Below are 24,265 nucleotides of genomic sequence, written 5' to 3' on the forward strand. Positions count from 1 at the left end.
TCTCAGCTAACTGAGGGTAGGCATCTCCTATTAATTTGTTCTTAATTACAGTAAAATTGACATCAAAAAAACAATCATTTTAAAGTGAAAAACACAGTAGAATTTAATACATTCATGATGTTGTCCAAGTACTAACTCTCTCTAGTTCCAAAACACTTTCACTGGTTCAAAGGAAACCCAGGACCCATTAAGCAGTTGCTCCCCATTTCCCCTTCTCCCAAGACAGACAACTACCAAATCTGTGTTCTATCTTTGTTGACAAGCCCATTCTATATAATGAACATGATAGCTAACACTTGGTGTCTGGTTTCCCTTACTCAGCAAGATTTTCAAGGTTCATAAAAATTGCAGCATAAATCAGTACTTCACACATTTCTATGGCTGAGTGACATTTATTATTGTGGACTCCTGGTGTGGCGCTGGAGGACCAGCACCGGACTGCGAATCACAAGGTGAGCAGTTCAAATCTACCAGCCGCTCTGCAGAAACCCTATACAGGGTTGCTATGAGTCGGAACTGACTTAAAGGGCACTTCACAACAATACGTCATTGTTTATGAATACCAAAATGTGTTTACCCATGCATAACTTGATGGATGAATAGACCATTTCCATCTTCGGGCTATTATGTCATGAAGAATGTGTCCTAACAGAATCATTCTGTGTGTGCTTGTGTTTACTTCAGTGCGTTTCCAATGCCTTCGGTATACACCTAGAGCAGGAATGATGCATAGTATGTCTAATCTGTTGAGGAACAGACAAACTTATTCCACAGCAGCTGAATCATTTTACATTACTAGAGTGGCTCTGCATGATTAACACTCGACCATAAGGTCACTTTGAACCACAAGGACAGTGGTTCAAACTCACCAGCCACTCCTCAGAAACCCCATGCAGGGTTGCTATGACTCGGAAACCACTTGACGGCACTTAATTCACAACAACACCAGTAAAGTACAATGGTTCCGGTTCCACACATCCTTACTGACACTTGTTACTCGCTGTTTGTTCGTTTTAGACCATTCTAAAGGAGCTCCGGTAGCGTAGTGGTTATGAATCAGGCTGCAAACCTTAATGTCAGCAGTTCAAAACTACCAGCTGTTCCGTGGGAGAAAGATGAGGATTTCTGCTCCCATAAAGATTTACAGTCTCAGAAACCCTGTACAGAGTCACTATGAGTCAGAACCGACTCCACGGCACATAACAACAATGGGTCTGAAGTGGTACCTCCTTGTGGTTTTAACATGCATTTTCATAATAATTATGAACTTGAGTATCTTTTCATGTGCTTATTTGGCCAAGTGTATATCTTCTTTGGTAAAATGTCTACTCAAGTCCTTTGCTCATTTTTCAACTGGGATATTTGATTTCTTTTGTTGTTGTTAAACTTTAAGAGTTCTTTATGTATGAAAGTTGTAATATTGTGATTTAGAAAACACTGCTGAGAGAGATTAAAGAATATAGAAACAAATCGAAAGATACTCTATGTTCATGGACTGGAAGACTTAATGTCGATATGATATAAACACTATCCAAAGTAATGTGTAGGTTCAACACAATCATGACCAAAATCCAAACAGCCTTCTGTATAGAAATGGAAAATCCAATCCCCGATTTTGTATAGCGTGGGAAGAAGCCCCAAACAGCCAAAGAAATTGTGAACTGAAGAATAAAGTAAGAGGATTCACATTTTCTAATTTCAAAACATATTATTAAAAAACAAAATAAAACACTGTCAATCTCATAAAACAAAATTTGTATGTAGTCTTAGGCCATAAGAGTTGATAGTTTTATTTATGGCTTTGTAGATTAATATATATATGAAACAAAACAAGCCAAACATATTGAGAGGGAGTTATAGTTGCAGAGAACCTCTTCAATGTGTTACACATTTAAAACGTAAACATTTTTAGTGCACACTTTAGTAATGTTTAAAGAAATCAAATCAAATCATACAGTGGCTGCGTTGTACATGTTCTCAGCAACTGCAATAATAAACAAAACCATCATGGTGGTATTGGCATGTTATATAAAAGAAATACTACGTAACTATAGTAATCAAAACAGTCAGGTAACTGGCACAACAGACACGTTGTTGTTGTTGTTGTTGTTGTTGTTGTTGTTGTTGTTATTAAGTGCCATTGAACTGGTTTCAACTCACAGTGACCATGTATAGGGTTTCCAAGGCTTTAAATCTTCAAGGGAGCAAAAAGATTTGTCATTCTCCTGCAGAGCAGTTGGTGGCCTTGAACCCCAGACCGTGTTGTTTGCAGTCCAGTGCTTGTCATATGGAGCCACCACACTCCAACAAACACACAGACCAATGGAACAGAACAGAGAGTCCATAAATAAAGCCACACATCTATATTGAACTGATTTTCAACAAGTGTGGCACCGTGGGTTAATGCACTGGACTGCAAGGTTGGTTTGAACTTCAATGTCAGTGGTTCAAGCTCACCAGCCACTCATTGGAAACCCTATACAGGTTCACTATGAGTCAGAACCTACTCGATGGCACTTAGCAACAACAATTAAGTCCATTTAGTGGAAAAGGAAAAGTCTATTCAATAAATGGTGCTGGAGAAATTGGATTTCAATATGCAGAGAATGAATCAGGATCCATGACTCATATTATACCAAAATAACAACAACTCAGAATGGATAAAGGACCTAAATATGAAAACAAAATCCATAAAATTCTTAGAAGAAAATATAGGACATGCCTGCAGGGCCTAGTTGATAATGATGAATTATTGTTAATTCTCAGATATACAAAAGCATGAGAAACAGAAGACAAATGGGTAAAGAGTCTCATAAAAATTAAATAATTTTCAACCTGCTCTTGTGGCCCAATTGTCAGCCAAGCTGAAGATAGTTATATAGGCAGGGAAACACTACTAGTGAGGTATGCACACCATGGAATGGTCAATCATTCCAAATCAAAGGGGCAACATTTATCTAAGGACAAAGTTGAGAAGGGATGGAAAGAAGGATGGAATGGAAACAGGAATCACAGGGAGGAAGTGGGCTATAGCCAGTGCATGGAAGGGACTACAATCACTGAGATGACAGAAAGTGCATGATTTGTGGCATGTAACGCTGATCACCTTGTCTGTAAAACCTTCACACAATTCACAATAAAACGTTTTTAAACAACTTAAATACTTTTGTTCATCAAAGGACTTAACTTTAAAAAAAAAATTCAAAACACTTAAAGTTTTTACAGGCGCTCTGGTAGCGTAGTGGTTACGAATTGGGCAGCAAACCACAAGGTCAGCAGTTCGAAACTACCAGCTGTTCCACGGGACAAAGATGAGGCTTTCTGCTCCCGTAAAGATTTACAGCCTTGGAAATCCTATATGGGGTTGCTATGAGTCAGAACCGACTCCACGGCACATAACCACCACTACCACCACCACCACAGTTTTTAGGAAGATTTCAGGAATAATATATACAATAAGGGTCGAATATCCAAAATACATCCAAGAGGGCTCATGGAAAAAATGGAATTAAGCGATGTCGGTATTTTCCCCACAAAGTTTTAAAATCCCTCTTGTATAAAACTTATACAACTTAACAAGAAAAAAAAACAAAAAACCAAGCACTGGATACAATCTGAATCACAAGGTGAGTGGGTCAAATCCCCCAGCTGCTCCTCAGAAAACCTATACAGGGTTGCTATGAATCGGAACCAACTTGATGGCACTTAACAACAATGGACAAGAAGGATTGGAAGAGGTATTTCACCAAAGAGAATATTCAAATAGCAAACAAGTGCCTGAAAAATCGATAGGTGCCAGACGGTCAGTTCTCACTCATAGTGACCCTCTTCTGCACAGCAAAGGAAAACACTGCCCACTCCTACACCAGCCTCACAATCGTTGGTACACTTGAGCCCATGGTTGCTGCCAATCCATCTCATTGGGGTATTCCTCTTCTTCTCCACCCCTTCACTTTACCAAACATGATGTCCTTTCCAGAGAATGGTCCTTCCTGATAACATGTCTAAAGTATGAGAGATGAAGTCTGGCCATTCTGGTTTCTAAGGAACATTCTGGTTGTACTTCTTCCAAAACAGATTTGTTTGTTCTTCTGGAAGTCCACGGTAATTTTAATATTCTTCTCCAACACCATAACACAAATGCCTCAATTCTTCCATGATCTTCCTTAATCAGTGTCCAATTTGAACATGCATATGAGGCTACTGAAAATACCATAGCTTGGGTCAGGCGCACTTAAATCCTCAAACTAACATCTTTGTTCTTGAACGCTGCTCCTCTGTTGTGGTGGCTCATCTGTTGCTGTGTTGCTGGAGACTATGTCAGCAGTATTTTAAATACCAGCAGGGTCACCTGTGGTGGACAAGTTTTAGCTGCACTTCCAGATGAAGACAGACTAGGAAGAAGGAGAGGTGGCCTACTTCTGAATGTTCAGACACTGAAAACCTCAGGAGTAGCAGTGGAACACTGTCAGCACCAGAACAGTGAATACTGAAACATGATAAAGAACATCAGATTCTTGTCAGCTGTAGGGCTGGAAGATGAGCGCCTTAGGTTGGAAAGCACTCAAAATGCAAATGGGGAAAGAGCTGCCTCATCAAAGTAGAGTTGATCATAATGACACAAATGCAGTAAAGCTTTCAGGGCCTTTGTTTGCTGGTGGGGCACAACTCATAATGAGGCAAAACAGCTGTAAAGATCCATTAATAATAGGAGCACAAACTGTATGTAGTAAGTACGAATCTAGGAAAATTGGAAGTTGTCAAAAATGAAATGGAATACACAAAGAATGATATCCTAGGCTCTAGTGAGCTCAAATGGGCTGGTACAGGCTCTTCGGAATATGACAATCACAGGGTTTACTATTTTGGAAATGACAAAAGATGCCATTAGAAATTTAAATCAAAACCACAGTGAGGAACTATTTCACTCCTCCATTGGCTAAGATCTAAAACAAAAACAAAGAGAAAATAACAAATGCAAAAAAAAAAAAAGCGCTAAAGTGAATAGAGAGAAATAGTTAGCTGATGTACATGGAGGAGATTATAATCATTGTAATGAAACAAAGTGGATGATGTGTTGAATATAAAACTGATGATCTGCTGTAAACTTTGACTCAAGCCACAATAAAAACCTTTAGAAAAATAAATAAATAAAAAATAAAAGAAAAAGAAAATAACAAATGCTGGAGTGTATGCCAAATGTTGGTAAACACAGATAAACTCTTAAAAGTTTTATGTAACATACTATAAAATGTTCAGCAAATATGCTAACAACAATAGCTAAGAAACACAACTACTCCATAAAAAGCTAACCCACAAAATTTTAAGCAACATTATATAAAAAACTAAAAGTAGATACGATTAATATTAATTGAAAAGTTAGGGTAGAAAACAAAACAAGATACTTTCAACAAAACACGAGGACAATGAGAATTAAGCAAGAAAATCTGGCATTCCTCAAAGAAAAGGAGACCATCATAATATACTTCTCAATGAGTCTGCCAAGATGAAAATCACCACTTTCTTGTAAAGTTCATATTTACCTGATGATTCTCTGGGCAGCATACTGATGGAGGGAGCGAAACTGGGCCGACATATTTGCTAAAGCTGCCAAACAATTTGTATGAAGGTACTTGTCCTGTCAGAAAACAGCAAGTTTAAGACACGTATCAAGTCTTCTCAACATCTTAAGCACGGATAATTAGGAGCAACAATAAACTCAACTGTCATTGGTTTGGGAAAGTTAGGTCCACAACCCTTACCCCTAATTCCACTGAAAATTTAAAGTTTTGCACAACTCACTTGTAAACACTGGATGACCTAGAGGACTATGATGCTGTTTATGATTTATGTTTATTCTCACTACTGAGAATACTTATGATTTGCTGAAGAAATACTAACACAGAATTACATTACAGAGTTCCACTCTAGACTCTAATGGTTGGATATGTTAGTATATGCATACTCTAAAATAGGGGTGGGGGAGCTTCCTGCTCTAAAACCCACCTAGTCTGTAGGGTTTCAGATAGAGGATTGTGGACATTTATCTACATTAGCCCCACGGAGAGAAATAACTGAACATCATAATTCAACAAACTGACCACACACCTACTCTTCACTTATTGACTGCCTCGTTATCCATTATCCAGACACTTCACATTTACGACAATAGCAAGACATCTACTGTCAGACTGTTTTGCAAACTGACGTATATCTGGCAATAGCTAACAATAAGGCAAGACCACCCTGGCTGTGCTGCTTAAGGCTGAGTCCACCTCGCTGGGCCATGAATCTCAGCAGCTTCACAGTTATGTAATGTAATATAATTGGGCAGGGATGTAATGACGCAACCATACGCCATTTTTTGATCTGATGTGATCTTCATCTACTTTTACTTAACACCCTGCTCCTTGGAATCCAGCCAGGTTGATAAGTGAATCAAAACCAAAGGCTCTGTAGCTAAGTCAATCACAATTCAGAGACCCTGTAGGGGGTTTCCAAGGCTGTTAAGTCTTTATGTAAGTATTTCTCAAGTGGATTGGCTGGTGGGTTTGAACTGCTGACCTTGTGGTTAGCAGTCCAGTGCTTGTACTACGGTGCCACCAGGACTCCTTGTAGATAAGTGTGAAATGGTTATATTTTTCTTACTATGAGTTCTGTACTTTGCTTCTCTTTGACAACAAAATTCTATTCAACAGAACTGAAAAACTGTCTTTTTCTTCTACGTTTCTTTCCCGTCTGAACGTCTTTTGCTCACACCTTCTTAAAATTTGTTGTTGCAACTCTTTAAAAAGTAAGTCAATTTTATTGGTTCTGCAATAACAAAGACAAAGCAATGTGCTCCAACTACTTGTTTTCTATGTCATATAAAATGTCTGTGATCATACTAATTATTCAATACAGAAACACACTAAACCATACAAGCGAAGATTATAGAATGGCAAATGTACTGTTACCTATACAAGGGGGCTTCAAAAAGTTCGTGGGAAAATATTGTAGTACCACTTTTTAATACCAATTGTGCTACATTTACCACAATTTTTAAAAACAAAGGTGAACGAAAATATTAAGTTAAAGGCACTGTGTAGATTACCTTGGGATCCTATTATTACAATGACCACATGCAAGTCTGTATGTTTTTACACGATAATTTATGAGGATTTTAACACTTTAAAAATTTGGACTGCTACAGGCTAGAGTCTGTTCACATAAAGTTAAAAATAGCTAAGAAATACTTACTCTTGTCCTTGTCATGTTGTACTGAATGGTTCTTATTACGACTAGTATCAGGAGGCTCCCCAGTGAAATCTCAGTTAAAACCCGCTCTGAATACCAAGTAATATTTTTTAATATCTGCAAGAGGGAGGAAATGTTTAATAAGTACGGTTGCTTTAGGAGGTCAAAATACTTACATCACACCCACAGTTTTTGATAAGCCGTGTCTGCTCTGAAGGTGAGTTAAGCTGCATATGAAATTGTGATAGTAAACTGGGTCAGTGTCTTTCTTTCTTCCTTCTTAAATATAAGAGGAGGAAGACAGTACATGATTATGATACAAATGCACCAAAGCTCCGAATCTACTGTTTGTATCAAAACCTAGCTCTGAGATCCCAACTTCCAAATCCTGTTTCTGACTGGCAATTAGAGACATTAGAGATTAGAGACCGCCTTGTCTCTCACAAACACACACAGATATTTTCATTATATATTCCCAAGTGCCCAGTATGTTCTTGGTTGTTGTTGTTGTTAGGTACCACCAATTCACAGTGACCTTATGCACAACAGCATGAACACTGCCCTCTACGGTGCCATCCTCACAACTGTTGTTACACATGAGCCCACTGTTGCTGCCAATGTACCAATCCATCTTGTTAGGGGTCTTCTTTTTCGCTGACCCTCCAATTTACCAAGCATGAAGTCCTTCTCCAGAGATTGCTCCCTCCTGATAACATGGCCAAAGTCTGAGAGATAAAGTGTTGCCATCCTGGCTTCTAAGGAACATTCTGGCTGTACTTCTTCCAACACAGATTTATTTATTTGTTCTTCTGGAAGTCCATGGTACTTCCAATATTCTTTTCTAACATCATAATCCAAATACAGTGATTCACCCATGTTGTTGTTGTTGTTAAGTGCCATCGAGTTGGTTCCGACCCATAGCGACCCTGTACAGGGTTTCCGAGGGTGTAAATCTTTACGGGAGTAGAAAGCCTCATCTTTCTCCCGCGGAGCAGCTGGTAGTTTCGAACCGCTGACCTTAAGTGATTCACCCATAGCCTTCCTTATTTATTTTCCAACTTTCATATGCATATGAGGCCATTGAAAATACCGTGACTTTGGTCAGGCGCAACTTAGTCCTCAAAATGACATATTTGATCTTTATTGCATCAGATTTGCCTGATGCAATACATCGTTTCATTTCTTGAGTGTTGCTTCCATGAATATTGATTGTGGATCCAATGTTCTAGGTAGTAGTTGATGTTGTTGTTGTGAAGTGCCGTCGAGTCGATTCTGACTCATAGTGATCCCGTATAGGGTTTCCGAGGAGCGGCTGGTGAGTTTGAATCACTGACCTTGTGGTTCAAACCAACCTTGTGGTCGAGTGCTAATCCTAAGCGTCCCACCAGGACTCCATGTATGCAGGATTCAGACTCTGTCTTCAGGGACGCACAGAGGAAGACAGGACAAAGAACACTATCCCCTAATGTGAGCTGTGCTGTGACGCAGGTGAGGTAAACAGAGCAGGAGTCCTAGAGAGCATGAGTTCACTGCAAGAAATGAGGAGTCAGAAGAAGAGAAGGGCTACATGGGTGGTCCAGAGACTTCAAGGCCAACGAAGCAGCAAGTGCTAGGTCACGTGCACACAGGTACCTACAGATCCAGACTCAGCGTAACTCCCTGGTAAGAGCCTCATGTCACCTAGAGTCCTCATTATAAACAGTCCAACACTGAGCTGGTCTAACGTCTACACCCAAAGACTGGCAGAGAGCAAACATCCACTTCATGGTAGTTGGATAGTGCTTGTGAGCTGAAAAGCAAAGCATGCAAAATTTTAAACATGTGGTGCTGTAGGATAAGCATGGGACCACAAGGTAGGTTTGAATTGCAAGGTCGGAATCAGCTACTCCTCGGAAACCCTATATAGGGTCGTGATGAGTCAAAGCCAACTAGATGGCACTTAACAATAACAATAATGGCCTTAAAAACCAAACCCATTCTGACTCAGAGATCCTAAGGGACAGAGTAGAACTACCCTCATTGACTCTCCAAGGATGTCATCTTTATGGAAGTAAACAAACTCCCACATCTTTGTCCTGTGGAGTGGGTGGGTTAGCAGCCCAGATAACCATTGCACAAGCAGGGCTCCTTATGAATGTCCCTCGTCAAGCAAAAAAGCTAACCTACATGTGAAACAAACAGCAGCAGCTGAAACACTTGAAAACAGTGTTGCCAGCTGAGGTTTTCTAAGGGAGAAGTGAAGTGTTCAGCCCACTGACACACTAAATCCACAGTTTTCAAAACGTGAAAGGTCTTCAAAGTCAAAATTATTTCATGGTAGAAGCAGAACTTTATCCGTGAATGTGTAAGTGGAGTTTTCCAGAGGTTACATGACATCTCTGATAGCGCAGAAAATTAAATACAGCAACACACACAAGAACCCACTTATCTTCTGTTAAGGCGGATATTAAAGAAATTTACAAAACTGTACAATGTCACAGTTCAACTAAATTTTTGTTTGTGGAAAACAGTTATTTTCATTGGTGTTAACATGTAGTGGGTTTGTTATTACTACTTTTGTTCTAAATGTTGTTGTTGAGAAGGGTTCACAGCACAACAAACACCAATTCAAGTTTCTGCAAGTACGATTTAGTGATGTTGACAACGTTCTTCAAGTTGTCCAACCATTCTCAGATTCCTTCTCTGAGTTGTTCCTCCTGATCTATTCATTCAGGTTGCTGCTGGCCATTTGACCGCCATATAGTTCTTAAAAGAACACAGTGCTCAAAGCAAACATTTTAGTTACACTAAACAACTATTCAGTTTTAAGAAGACTTCAAGGGATTTTTCTTTTAAGGTTTTAAAATATGTAAGCAATATTTTAAGGGGTCCGTCCATCCTCTATGGCCTCAGGTAGTCTAGAGTGCATGTTGCTGTTTTTGTTGTTGCTAAATGCCATCCAGTCAGATCCTGTAGAGGGTTTCCGAGGAGCAGTTGGTAGGTTTCAAGTGCAAACCTTGTGGTTCACAGTCCACTGCTGATCCTACAGTGCTACACCAGAAGTCCACTTAGAATTTAATATTCTGTTCTGCATACTCCCCCTTCTGATCAGGATTATTCTACGGAATCTTTGATCAGATTTTTCAGTAACGGTAATCGAGTACCATCTGCTTCTGGTCTCAAGGCAAAGGAGGTAGGTATTCATGGAAACAATCATCCACACATTCCATGTCTTCCTCCTACTTACGACTCTCCTTCTCTCTGTTGTTCCAGATGAATAGAGACCAATTCTTATGCCTTACTGTTTATAACTGTTTATAACCGTCTACAACCCAAGCACAATGGAATGAACTAGAAAAAGAAGCATTAAGTACCTTACTAGTCTAACTAACTAGATGCCCCAGGAAATCATGATCCTAAATCTCCAAATGAAGAACCAAATGCCATAAGGTGTTTCACTCTGTGCAAGCAGCCTCAGTAGCTAACCTTGTTTTTATTTAGTGTTCTCATAGTTGTAAATATATCACACCACTTTTGCCAATTCAATTTTTTACAGATATACAATTTATTAACAGCAATTAGAACAATCAGCTGTGCAACCCTACCCCTGGTCAATGTGATTTTCCCACAATCATTAGCCTCACTTTTCTCTGATAGCTGTGGTCTCTACACTTGCTTTCCCTTGTCTTATAAGTAAGATCATACAATATTTGTCCTTTCATGTGTAGCTTAATCGCTCAGCATAACATCTTCAAGCTCCATCCACACTGTAGCATGTATCAAGACTTCATTTCTCTAACTGGCTGAGTAGTATTCCACTATTATATCATAAACCACACTGGGGTAATCCATTCATCTGTTGATGGGCATTAGCTATAGCAAAAGTAGTTACAATGAACACTGGTATACAGTCTCTTTTTGGGTCCTTGTTTTCAAGTAGGGGTATATATACCTAGGAGTGGAATTGTGGGTCATGTGGTAGTTCTCATGAGTTGGAACTGACTCAACAACAGTTGAGTTGATTTGGTATGAGGGTAGTTTTATTTTTACTTTCTTTACGGAACTGCCATATTGTTCTTCACAACAGCTGTACAATTTTGAAGTCCCACCAGCAATACATGAGTGTTCCTCTTTCCCCGTTATCTTCACCAACATTTTTTACTTTCTAGTTTTGTTTTGATTGTATCTACCTGAGTGAAATGGTATCTCATTTTCATTGTGATTTGCATCTCTCCAATGGCTAAAGGAGGAGTCCTGGTGAGGTGCTGAGGGCTAATGCACCAGACTGCATGTGTTTGATGGCCATTTGAATGTCCTCTTTGGTTAAATGGCTATTCAAGTCCTTTGCTCATTTATGATTGGGTTATTTGTCTTTTTGTTATTAAGTTGTTGAAAATTTACCCAAATTTTTTGCTAATAACATGAGCCTTCTATGTTTGTTTGTCAACCGCTCCCCTCTCCAAGGAGGTCTTTTTGTAAATACACTATGTTAACTTAATTTTTTTTAAATGTGGCATAGAGGCACTTATAAAAACATCTCCACAGGGAGGGAACTGTTGGCAAACAAATGTAGAAGGTATGTGTTATTTGTGAAAAAAATATGGTATATATATTTGGATTACGAGATTCTTGCCAGAGACAGTTTCTGCCTGGTTGTAGCTTGACTTTTCACTTTTGTCAGTTTTTTGAGGAACAAAAGTTTTAATCTTTATAAAGCCCTATTTATTTGTTTTTGCTGTTTGTTATAATATTATCCTTTGCTGAAAGCAAGGTCCGGCATTGCTGCCCTTCCTTGTTCTTCTAGGAATTTTATGGCTTTAGGTTGCACATTTAGATTCTGAATCCATTTTGAATTTGCTTTTGTATACGGTGTGAGGCAAGGATCCTGTTTCATTTTTCTGCATGTAGAAATCCAATTTTCCCAGTACCAGTTATTGAAGAGACTCTTCATTCCCCAACAAATGTACTTAGATTCCAAGTCAAAACTCCCTTGACCACAGATACATGATTTAACTTCTAGACTCTCAATCTTATTCCATTGATTGATGTGTCTACTGTTATACTAGCAGATATTGTTTTGATTACTATAGTTGTATAATATAATATGTTTTAAAATCAGGAAGTGTGAATTTTCCTACTTTGTTCTTCTTTTCTTTCAACATTTATTTAGCTATTTAGGGCCTCTTGTATTTTCATACTTTAAGTGTTGTTTTTTCTCTATTTCTGTAAAGAAGGCTGTTGGAATTTTGATCTGGATTGCAAGGAATCTACAGATCACTTTGGGTATTACTGACACCTTAACAATATGAATTCTTCCAGGTCATGAACATGGAACATCTTTTCATTTATTTAATTCTTCTTCAATCTCTATCAGCAGTGTTTTCAAAATACATAAATCCTTCACATTCCTGATTAGACTTTTTGTAAAGGCATTTTATTATCTTAGCTGCCATTATAAATAGAAATGTTTCCTAATTTCCTTTTAGATTTTTCATTGCTGGTGTATAGAAACCCAGTTGATTTTTGTTTGTTGACCTTGTACCCTACAACTTTGCTAAATTCCTCTGTTAGCTCTACACGTTTTCTTGTGGACTCATTGTGATTTCCTCTACACAGGATCATACCATGTATGAACAGAAATAATTTTACTACTTCTTTTCCAACCTGGAAAACTTTCATTTCTTTTTCTTATGTTATTGATCTGGCTAGAACTTCTAATACTGAATATGAACATAGGTGGTAAGAGAAACATATCTGTCTTGTTCCCAATTTCAAAGGAAAAACTTTCATTTTTAACCCATTAAGTATAATGCTGGCTGCTGCTTTTTCATATATGCCCTGAGTCATACAGAAGAGTTTTCCTCCTATTCCACTCTTCTCTAGAGCCTTCATCAAGAAAGTGTATTTAATTTTATGTAATGATTTTTCTGCATCCATAGAGATGATCATGCATCCCTTGGTTCTGTGGCTATGGTGTATTACATTGACTGTTGCACCATCCCTGCATGTCTGGAATCAATTCCACTACGTCACTTCAGTGTATGGTTCTTTTAATATGTTGTGAGATTTTATCACTAGCAGTTTGCATCTATATTCACAAGAGATATTGGCCTGTAGTTTTACTTCCTTGTGGTGTCTTTGACTGACTAAGTGTGGATTGGTTTTCCAACTAAAAACTTGATTCTAGAAACAAATACGGGAAGGGAGTTAATAACCAGAGAGAGGGGACTACATCTGCTAGGGGAGAGACCGAATGATCAGTGCAAGGTCTCCTGCCTAAGTGGCCAATACCCTCTGGTTTCCACAGACTGACCACAGTGCATGTTCTCTGCTGGGTTTGGAGGAAACAGAAAGTTGAAAATCAAGGTCTGGAACTTCTGAATCCCAATTACAACAGGAAGGTATAAACGGCTACCAGAGAGAGGAAGAGGCAATGGTAAGCAAGGGCTGAAAGCTCTGCATACCCAAGAGTTTCTTGCAGAGAGTAGTATAGACAAAAACAACAAATACTCGGGAAAACAGAAAATTATCCTTAAAACTTCTAATGTCTTAACAAAAAAAATCACAAGACACACAAAGACTAGAGAATCAGTGGTCATTCAAATCAACATGACAAAGGAGTGGAAGTGTATCTAGAGATGACCAAATAATGAGGAGCAAACAGAAGAATATAATTGATGTTGTTATTAGGTACCAGCTAGTCGGTACCAACTCACAGCGACCTCATGCACAGCAGAATGAAACACTGCCCAATCCTGGGCCCACCTCACAATTGTTGCCACGCTTGAGCCCACTGATGCTGCCACTTCGCCAATCCATCTCGCACGGGGTCTTTCTCTTTTTCTCTTACCCGCCACCTTACCAAACCACATTAAACATAATTAAAGATGTAAGGGAAAACATAGACAAACACCTAAAAGATGTAAGGACAACAATGTAAGAAAAAAATGAGGATCCAGAAATAAGAGAGAGTCTGCAACCAAAAAGGGGAAAAACTGAAATGAGGTGAAACAAATTTAACCAGGCAGAAGAAAGAATCGATGAACTAAAGGGTAAGACAGTTAAGAAGACTACAGAAAGAACAACAAGAAGGCTGAGCACAGTGCAATGGAACATGAATGATGTGCATATTGTTACTGTTGCTAAGTGCTGTTGAGTCAGTTTCAACTCACAGCAACCCTGTATAGGGTTTCTAAGGAGCAGCTAGTGGACTTGAATTGCCCTATTAGAGACTTCATATAAACAACATAGGAATTCTAGAAGATGTGAAAGAAATGGTTAGAAAGAATAGTTTAAGAAATAATGACAGAAAATTTCCCCAATCTAATTAAGAACACTAATCTATAAATCCAAGAAGCTCAACAAACCCCAATTAGGATAAACTCAAAAAGATCTATACCAAGACACGTCAGAGTCAGGCTCTCAAAAACTAAACATAAAGGATCCCCCAATAAGATGAAGTACTAACTTTTCCAGGTAATAAAAAGCATTATGTTTAAAGAGCTGAAAGAAAAAATATTGCATATCGAGAATACTATACTCAGCAAAATTAACCTTCAAAAATGAGGGTAAAATTCAAACAATCCCAGACAAACAGAAGCTGAGAGAGTTCATATCCATTAGATCGAGTCTACAAAAGGTACTAATGAAAGTTCTATACATGGAAAAAACACTAGAAAGTTATGAAAAGCCATACAGGAAAGGGGGCTTCAAAAAATTCTAGAAAAAATAAAATTAAAAGATAACGGTAATGAAACAAGCATATGATTTGCTGAATGTAAAACTGATCATCTGCCCTGTAAACTTTCACTCAATTCACAAAAACCCTAAAAAAAAAAGATAATGAAAATTAAAAGAGATGATAACATGGAGAGATAGAGCAGCTGAAGATTCTGGATTCATGGAAAGAGAAAGGCTGAGTGCTGGCGGTCAGGAGGCAGGCTTGCCGAACGTGCCCTTTGGTTGTTTAAATGATTCCTGAGTGTTTTTGTGCACATCCAAAAAAAAAAAAAAACCCAAAAAACAAAAGAATAGAAGCAAATGCTGTTGAATGATGACACACAGAAAGGATTGTAATCATTGCAATGAGAAGAAATATGATAGGATGAGTGTAAAATCGATATTCTCCCATGTGAACTATCATTCAATTCACAATAAAAATTTAAACCAAAAAAAGATAATGACATTTTGCTACAAACTTTTTAGCACATCCTCATAAGAAGAAGAAAAAAAAAAAGATCCCTAATAAAGGGAAATAAATGCAAGGACAAGTTAAAGTCTTTTGTTGTTAACTGTCATCATGTCAGTTGCAACCCATAGCAAACCTGCATACGGTTTCTGAGGAGCGGCTGGTGAGTTTGAACCACTGACCTTGCAGCTCAAACTGACCTTGTGATCTTGTGCATTATCCTGCAGCACCACATTAGCAATAAGGTATTCAAGCTTGATAATTTAAAACTTTGTATCGTTCATGTTTTTAACAACAAATATATAAAAGGCAAGGATAAACCTGCATTGTAGGGCACATGAAATACAGAAATGCATTTAGTAATATTATCAGCATGAAAGGCGAGGAGAGGAATGAAACAGAAGCAGAACTTCTTGGATGTGACCGAAGTTACCCTAGAATGTTATACACACAAGCTCTTAAGTGTAGCATTCAAGGTCACCACTAAGGAAAAGCAAACAAACCACAAATGGAAAGGAGATAGGGACAAAAAAGTCTCATTATATTACACCAACAAAACACAAAAGCGAGCGGTAATAACAAACAAAGACTTTAAAAAGGCTTAAGACACACAAAACAACAAATGACAAAAATAAGTTACTTATCAGTGACTCTAACAAATGTAAATGAACTAAATGCTACAATCAAAATGCAGAGAGGGTCAAAAGGGATTCATTTTTTTGTTAATGATCCAATATAAATAGGTTAAAAGTGAAAGGGTGGGAAAAAACATTCTATGAAATAACAACCAAAAGAGGTTGGGGGTGACCCAATAGAAACGAACAGGATTATGATAGAAAACTATGAACAACTATATGGGAACAAACTGGACACAGTAGATGAAACAAAGAAGAAACAGAAAGTCTCAACAAGTGAAGACGTCAAATCAGTGATCAAAAACCTCCAATAACACCAATAAAGTCCTGGACTAGAGGGCTTCACTGGGGAAATCTACCAAACAGTTAAAAAAGACTTCACACTAATCCTGCTTAAATTCTTCCAATAGACAGAGAAAGAAGGAATGTTCCCTAAATTCATTTTACAAAGCAAACATCACCCTGATATCATTATTACTTTTAAATGCACTAATTAAGTAAATATTTTTAAAAGTATATAAATTTTCATTTAACAAACATGGAGAATTATCATCTCATAAACAAAAATTCTTTGAGGTCTTCAACAATTGTTAACACTATAAAAACTAAAAAGGTTAAGAACCAGTGCTCTGACTCCAGAAAGCAGTATTAACCCTAACGTTAATAATGACAAGAGCCTCTGTCTTTTCAAAAGGCCACAACGTTGAGAATAGTTCTGTTTCTTCTCTCTCTCTCTCAGTTCATTTATTTAAAAATACATTATCCTTCCTGATTTGGAACAGAGGTCATTAGTTCTTAACATCTGCTTGTGTTTGTCAACTATGCAGCAGGATGTAGGAATAAGAATTTTGAATAAGAGCAGACTTAATTCACTTGGCATTCAACAAATATCTAGGGAGTATCCATTTTAAAAAATTGGTATGCTACTATGAAAATTAGAAATCCAATTTAGCCTTCACCTAAAGGTTTACCTTTCTCCCCCCTGTGGAAAATACACAGTTGTCTAGAAATTCTGATTGAGTTTAATAAAAAGTACAAATAACGTTAAAGACATTACACAGTTTTTGTTTCTTAGTTCTTGGCTAATTCTGTATGCAAGCAGCAAACCTGCTTGACAATTTCTGCCTCAATTAAAAGGTGCATATAAAATGGAGAAGAAAAATTAACCTAGTGGTAGCAAAAACATTTGCACCAATAACTAAAGAAACCATTTGGAGAGAGTTAACAGTGGCTAATAGTCTTTCAGAAAAAGAAACACCACCTCATAAATATTAAGAAAGACACCATTTCTAAGCCAGGTTCACATAGACACACGGGCCCGAAAGAAGAAATTCTAAGGCAGTAGTAAATCTTATGGAAGCACACGTTTATGCTGTTACCTTTGTAACTCTAATCAAAGTTCTGGTCACTCACCACTTCATGAATGGATCTATTGAAGCCATCATCTTCTGTAAGAATCAATAATATTATAAGAGCCATATATACATGGTGTGAATTTCTTTCTTCAACATGATACAGAATTTCAAGAATTGGTAAAACCTAGAGAATTAAAATTATTATTTATTATTTATTTCAATTACTTTTGCTGCAACACGAACTGTTTTAAGCTTTCATATTTTTTCTTTCTTTTTACCCTTTGTTTTTAACATCATTGTTTTATCTTTTCTCTGAGAAACAAGAACATACTCAATCCACCTCTGACAGAAAGTACTTCTTCATATGGATACTTAAGAGAACAAGAGCGAGTGAGTGTAAGCATCAGCTCTGTAAAGGCATGCCTGAGAAGGTCTGTGCCACACAGAGATTTTATTACACAATTTCACTCATACTGTCTACAAGGAGCTCACTTCAAATATAAGAATATGGGCAACTGAAAGAAAAAGGATGCAAAAAAAAAATACCATGCAAATAAATATTAAGGAAAAAAAGGAGTAGCTATGAGTCAGAACTCACTTTACAGTACTTAACAACAACAACATGTTAGCATTAGATAAAGTAGACTTTACAGCACAGGAAGTTGTCAAAAACAAGAGGGACACGCTATACTAACAACTGAACCAATCGATCAAGACAACACAGCAATCCTAAATGTGTATGCACCAAACAAAAGAGCTGCAAAACATGTAAAACAAAAACTGATGGAAAAGAAAGATAAAACAGACAAACCCATATTTATAGCTGTACATTTTAACACTTCTCTCTCAATAACTGATAAAAACAAACATACAAAAAACCTAGAAGGATACAAAAGAACTTAATAACACTATCAACCAACAGAATCCATTAAACATTTACAGAACACTCCACCAAACAGTAGCAGAATGCTCATTCTTTTCAAATGCCTAGGAAATATTTACCAAGATGCACCATATCCCAGGACATAAAACAAATTTCAACAAATTAAGCAGAAGTGAAATCATACAGAATGCATTCTCCAAAAAGAAAGAAATAACATAGCAAAATCAGATTAGCCCAGTAAATTTCCTACCAACATCAAGTTTTACAATCTATGTTGTTATTGTTATATGGTGCCGTGGAGTCGGTTCCAACTCACAGCGACCCTGTGTAGGGTTTCTGAGGCTTTAAATCTTTTGTGGAAGCAGGAAATCTCACCTTTCTCCCGAAGAGTGACTGATGGACTTGAACCACAAAACTTGTGGTTCACAGTTCAGTGCTTATCCTATGGAGCCACTGCATTCCCATCAGTGCACAGCAATTTGTCATTAACACTGCAAAAACGGCTACTAAATACCCACTGAATCCTGTAATCATCCTATAGAAACCGGTACACAGAAAACACTGCCGCTGCTGCCAGCAGAGCTGCTACTAGTTCAGAAATAATCACCTTTATTTTAATACATTAATAGTCCCTACTTATCTACAAGGGAAAGTTTATGGGAAAATACCATTATCTTAATTCCATTTTTCATGAACTTCTTGAAACCCCCTTGAGTATATAAAATGCATTTCAAACATACTAGCAGCCAGTTTGAGAAAGCTTACTTTTCCATTCATAGAAATCCTGATGTTTATACACTCTTGTTGTTGTTAAGTGCCACCGAATTGTTTCCAACTGATAGCGACCCTATATAAAGTTTCTGAGGAGTAGCTGGAGGGTTTGAACTGCCAACTTTGTAATTAGTCCAATGCTTATCTCACAGTGCCATGTTAGCTATATTGAAAATTAATGATTACTTATAAGGGGTTTTGCCTATGAACAAAAGTTTGGGAGCCAAGTTTAATTACACAGTCAAGGATTGCTTTTGTTGTTGTTAAGTGCCATCGAGTCGATGCCGACTCATAGCGACCCCATACAGGGTTTCCAAGGAGCAGCTGGCGAGTCAGGGACAGTACACATTAAGTGATGCATCGTAACTGTAATACATCAGGAATTGAGTTCAGGCAACCCTAAAGTCTAAGCCTGAAAGAGAAATGGAAAATTTGAGCTACTGAGTTTAAAATTACTCTTTCTTTAACCTATTCTCATCAGGAATATACTGCAACTTGATCGTGGTGGGAAGGCTTAGCAGACTGGATTGAAGGGTGTAAAAAAACTCCTAGAGAATGGTATAGGGGTTGACTTGATCAGGCAGAATCATTGGCAGGAGTGGGGATGGAAAAAACCTAAAGGGTAAGGATGCTTGTCACACCAGCTGGGGGCGCTGCTGTGTTGTCCTGCTCCACGACATCATCCTCATGGGAGCGGACTCCCTAAAGCGCAGAAACTCACTTTTGTCCTCTGTCTGTAAATATCCCTGATCTATCTCTGGACTATAACCTTTATGGTAACCAAACAAACACACATGTCCCTCAAAGTATTCTAAAATCCAAGAAGCATAAAATGCTTAGCATGATACTTACAAGGTTTTCCATGTCTGTTCGAGCCAACATGTATGTTCTAATATTACTGTTCTGATGGAGCAACGTGTACAAGAGGAGCGTTGCCTGGTCAGACGTCTGCTGTTCGCACAGAGCTGTGTACAAACTATTAAAGTTAATCTGGAAAGCATGGGGGGATGGTGAAGGGAAAGGACTGCTATCTGAAATACAGGGAAACAAAAACATGAGAAATATTACATGAGTATTTGTTTATAGAAAAAGTAAAAGCTTTATTAAAATAAGTAAGTACAACTTACTTCCATCAACTCCATAACAAAAGTTTAATTTATATTTTAAAAAAGAATTAGACTAAATCACAAAGCTAGACCTTTTTTTTTTTTTTTAACCATTTTTACATTAACATAGCTGAATTAATACTACCAAAACATGAGCTTCAATAAACAGAGCACAGTATCACTGGCAAGTACTACTAAGGTACTAGAAGGTTTTCCAGTCATGTATTCTTATGGACTGTCTGTTGTTGTTGTTAAGTGCCTTTGAGTCTGTTCTGACCCACAGGGATCCTGTATATGGTTTCCAAGGAGCAGGTGATAAGTTAGAACTCCAGTTCTTGCGGTTCAAACTGACCTTGCAGTCCAGAATGATACAGTTGTAATTGCAACCAATCTAAACTCTAGTCAGGGTGAATGTTATGAAGTAGTATTTGAGACTCTACCATAAGGTTGGAGGTTCAAACTCACCAGCCAGGGTCACTGTAAGTAGAAGTGAATGAACTCCATAGCAACAAAAAAACAGACAGAAAGATAAGGCTAGGTAAAAAGTGCCTTACAGGTAAAACTGAAAACAGGTCACTAACACAGTTTTTTACCAAAACTAAATGTCCACCAGTCCTAAATGAAAATAGGTAGAGACAAAAAATACAAGTTTCTATATAAAGCAGAAAATCCTTCTGAAAGGTAGGTTTAAGAAGAAAATACTGCCTTGAAACGAAGTTAATTTTTTTTTTCAAAAGAACAATGTTGGCTGACGTTTCCTCCAATGTCATTAATGCAATCAATGAAAGACAATGGCTAGAGTGGTGATGTCATGTGCCATGGAGGGTGTGACTCATAGAGACCCTGTGTGGGATTTCTGAGACTGTACATCTTTATGGGAGCACAAAGTCTCATCTTTCTCCTGAGGAGTGACTAATAGATTCGAACTGCTGACCTTGAGGTTAGCAGGTCAGCTAGTAGTACACTACTCTATCATGGTTCCTAGTGGCTAGAGTTGTTGCTGTCACATTTAAGAGCCGTGGTGCAGTCCCAACTTTGAGCGACCCTGTATAGGAGGGTTTCTGAGGAGCAGCTGGTCATTTGAACCACTGACCTTGCGGTCCAGCGCTTATCCTACAGCACCAGAGCAGGACTCCATGAACAGAGTAACAATATATAATGTGGTCAGTTTTTCAAAAATATCAAAGTCGGTTATGTTTGTTAATAGCTTCTAAATGAATGAAATAGGCCAAATCTAAGTCAACTACTAGAAAACTTCTAAAACTTTTTGTTCAAAGGAAAACGTTATCTAACAAACTGCTAAGAAGCTTAATAACTAATAATAATAATAATATAGTCACTGGAATGATGAAAAGCATGAACTTACAGTTAGTTCATGGTGGGAAAATACTTCTAGTCAAAAACTGACAGAGGCCCTTTCCTAAAGCTAGCTGCATATGCTTAGAAACTAAAACAAGTAAGGTTAAGAAACCAAAAGGGAGAGAAAAATAGATTCAACGGACTCACAGAAAGTCATAATCTTGTCAAATAAAACCCTGGAACATGATAGTGCACAGAGCTGAGGCTTTAATGTGTTTGGGAAAGCAAGCACCGAGCATTTTAAAACACAGGACCACTACAAAGAACAGAAACTGCTTTAACATTTGCAACAGCTGTGCTCCCAAGGAAAAGACACTTCTGCCAACACAAACAAGGTTTCTTAGCACAGTCCTATTCCTCTCAAGTTCTCCTTCCTAGCCTTCACATTTGTGGAAAGAATGCATCTAGAAGGGTCTAAGAATGTGGCTACATTTTTAAAGCACGATGCCCTCGCTTTTCCTTCTACATTTGGAAGATGCATTATCATCTTCAATCCAAACACTCTATTTTTGACAGCTAAGAAATTATTATTTTGTGACACTTTCTATTTTTGCAAAGGTTTAAACCTAAATACTAACATTTGGTCTGAGCAGCAAGGAAGTACAAACAGCAGACAGAGACTGACTGCTTATCATGTTGCAAAATCTAAGCAGATCATTTTAAAATCTTACCTTGCTTGGTATTTATACAAATGCCATCAGGTAACATTATCAAGTCATTTTGGTGTATTGAGATTAAGCAATTGTTCAAGCTTTAACAGCCTGATACGGTACCACAAGGTCGGCGGCTCAAACCCACCGAAACTCTACACGGGATGGCTGTGAGTCGCAACTGACTCAACAGCATTTAACAACAACAGAGCTGTGGTGTGAATTCAAGTCTGTCTGACACCAAAACTTGTTTTCTTAACTATGAAGTCATGGTGTCACCATGAAGAAAAGTGCAGACAATTCCCAGGTTATGAACATCAAACATAGATATAACCTATGGTTATAAACCAACCCTGTAAAGCCTATTTATTAAAAATTCAAGTTACATACAATGGTTCATAATAATAAATGGATACTACTTTGCAACTAGCATCAAAACATCCTCATTATTATTGTATAGGTTGTGTATGTTAAGTGCCATCAACTCATAGAGACCTTTTTATAGGGTTTCCAAGGAGCAGCTGGTAGATGTGAACCACCGATTCTATGGTTCAAACCAACACTGCAGTTGAATGCTTATCCTATAGCGCCATAGGTAGAGTTCCTGGGTTATGAAGGTCTGACTTACAGACAACTCCTACTTTGCCCTTTAAACAGATTCTGCCATGGCTTAAGAAGCAAAATAAGAACAGACCCCAAGTTTTACAACATGTCAGTTTCATTACAGTACCTGATATGGGGAAAGTTCTGGGGTGGAACCCCGGAGTAGGATAATCAGAAAAGGCACAATGAGTCCTTTCAGGAGCCTGAAGCTTTTGACTGGATTATTGGCAAGAAGATAAGAGAACAACATAATGTCCTAGTCCTCTCTGAGTGCGGTGCCCCCATCTTTTAGACGGTGGGGTAGCACTGCTTTGAAATGTACTTCAGATCCAAGGGCAAGAGATTTGGAAGCAATTCAGAGTATATGCTGCCCATCTTCTGTATGAGGGAGATTAAGTTACTAGTAAAGTTTCAACCAGTAATTTTCCCAATCGGGCTCTTTCGGGTTCACTGTAACTTAAAAACCTCAGGTCTATTTCAGTGACCCTTCAGAACCCATAACTAAACCAGTTCAAAGCCCTGTCAAAGTCTTGAACACACAGGAACAGATCTCGTTTATAACCCGGATGGTCTGTATATTTTATTTTCAAGATGCTTTAGTAGATCTGGATAAAAAGGATTACAAAACTCATCGATGATCTAGTTAGTCTCCCTTCATGGGAATATGTATTTGTTGTTGTTAAGTGCCGTCCAGTCAATTTCAACTCACAGTGACCCTGTATTGGATTTCCAAAGAACGACTCATGGGTTTGAGCTGCCAACCTTGTGGCTAACAGTCCAATGCTTTTTCTACAGCACCACACCAAGCAGGAAAAAACTTAAGTTTTTCTCATATGCAACCAATATGAAAATAATCAAATTAACATCTCCAAAAACATAAAACAATATAAACAATATGGAGTAAAGAATATCCTCTCTTTCCATATCATACAGAGTGCTCAGGGGAGATAACACACAGACCCCACTAACCTTGTGTGTTCTTAAAAGACATGATGGCCTGTCTGTAGGGGTTGGGTGCGTCCGGTGCATCTGTCAGGTTGGCCAGCACCAGCAGGAGCAGGAGGCTCTGGTTGGCCAGAGGGGAAGAAAGCTCAGGATTCTGTTGCTTGCTGCCCGCACTGCCTAGTGTGAAGACAGTCCAGAGTCCAGCTTGAGGGAGACAAAACAAGACACAGTTAACATATGCTATGGATAACAACAAGGATACATTCCTTACTGTGTTTAAAAGGTGAAATATAAATAATAATTTTTAAAAATGTGAAAGTCACACTTTTCTTCTTCTATTATAAAAGTAAAACAAGTTCATGATTGGAAAATTCACCTACTGCCTTTCTAGTAACTGACACGGACTCAGTTCTGACTCACAACGACCTTATAGAAGCTTTTGGAGTCTAAAAAACCGCCTCTTTCTCCCACGGCAGAGCTGGTGGGTTTGAACTGCTGACCTTGCAGTTACCAGCCCAGTGCTTCTCCTACAGTGCCACCTGGGATCCCTATTGC

At 38.1% G+C, this 24,265-nt stretch overlaps 1 protein-coding gene across 2 annotated transcripts in view; it reads right to left on the reverse strand.

The window, feature by feature from the left end:
* The window catches only part of DYM (dymeclin), a 429,499-nt gene that overhangs the window by 239,102 nt on the left and 166,132 nt on the right, over window positions 1–24,265 (reverse strand). For both annotated transcript variants that reach the window (XM_006837482.1, XM_006837483.1), the window contains 5 exons: window positions 23,735–23,914; window positions 19,900–20,078; window positions 17,452–17,577; window positions 7,240–7,353; window positions 5,544–5,638 (listed from right to left, as the gene is read on the reverse strand). In XM_006837482.1, the coding sequence (XP_006837545.1) occupies window positions 5,544–5,638; window positions 7,240–7,353; window positions 17,452–17,577; window positions 19,900–20,078; window positions 23,735–23,914 (694 nt within the window). The remainder of the gene's footprint in view (window positions 1–5,543; window positions 5,639–7,239; window positions 7,354–17,451; window positions 17,578–19,899; window positions 20,079–23,734; window positions 23,915–24,265) is intronic.

The sequence above is a fragment of the Chrysochloris asiatica genome, unplaced genomic scaffold (genome assembly GCF_000296735.1).
Source record: "Chrysochloris asiatica unplaced genomic scaffold, ChrAsi1.0 scaffold00021, whole genome shotgun sequence".
Lineage (NCBI taxonomy): Eukaryota > Metazoa > Chordata > Mammalia > Afrosoricida > Chrysochloridae > Chrysochloris > Chrysochloris asiatica.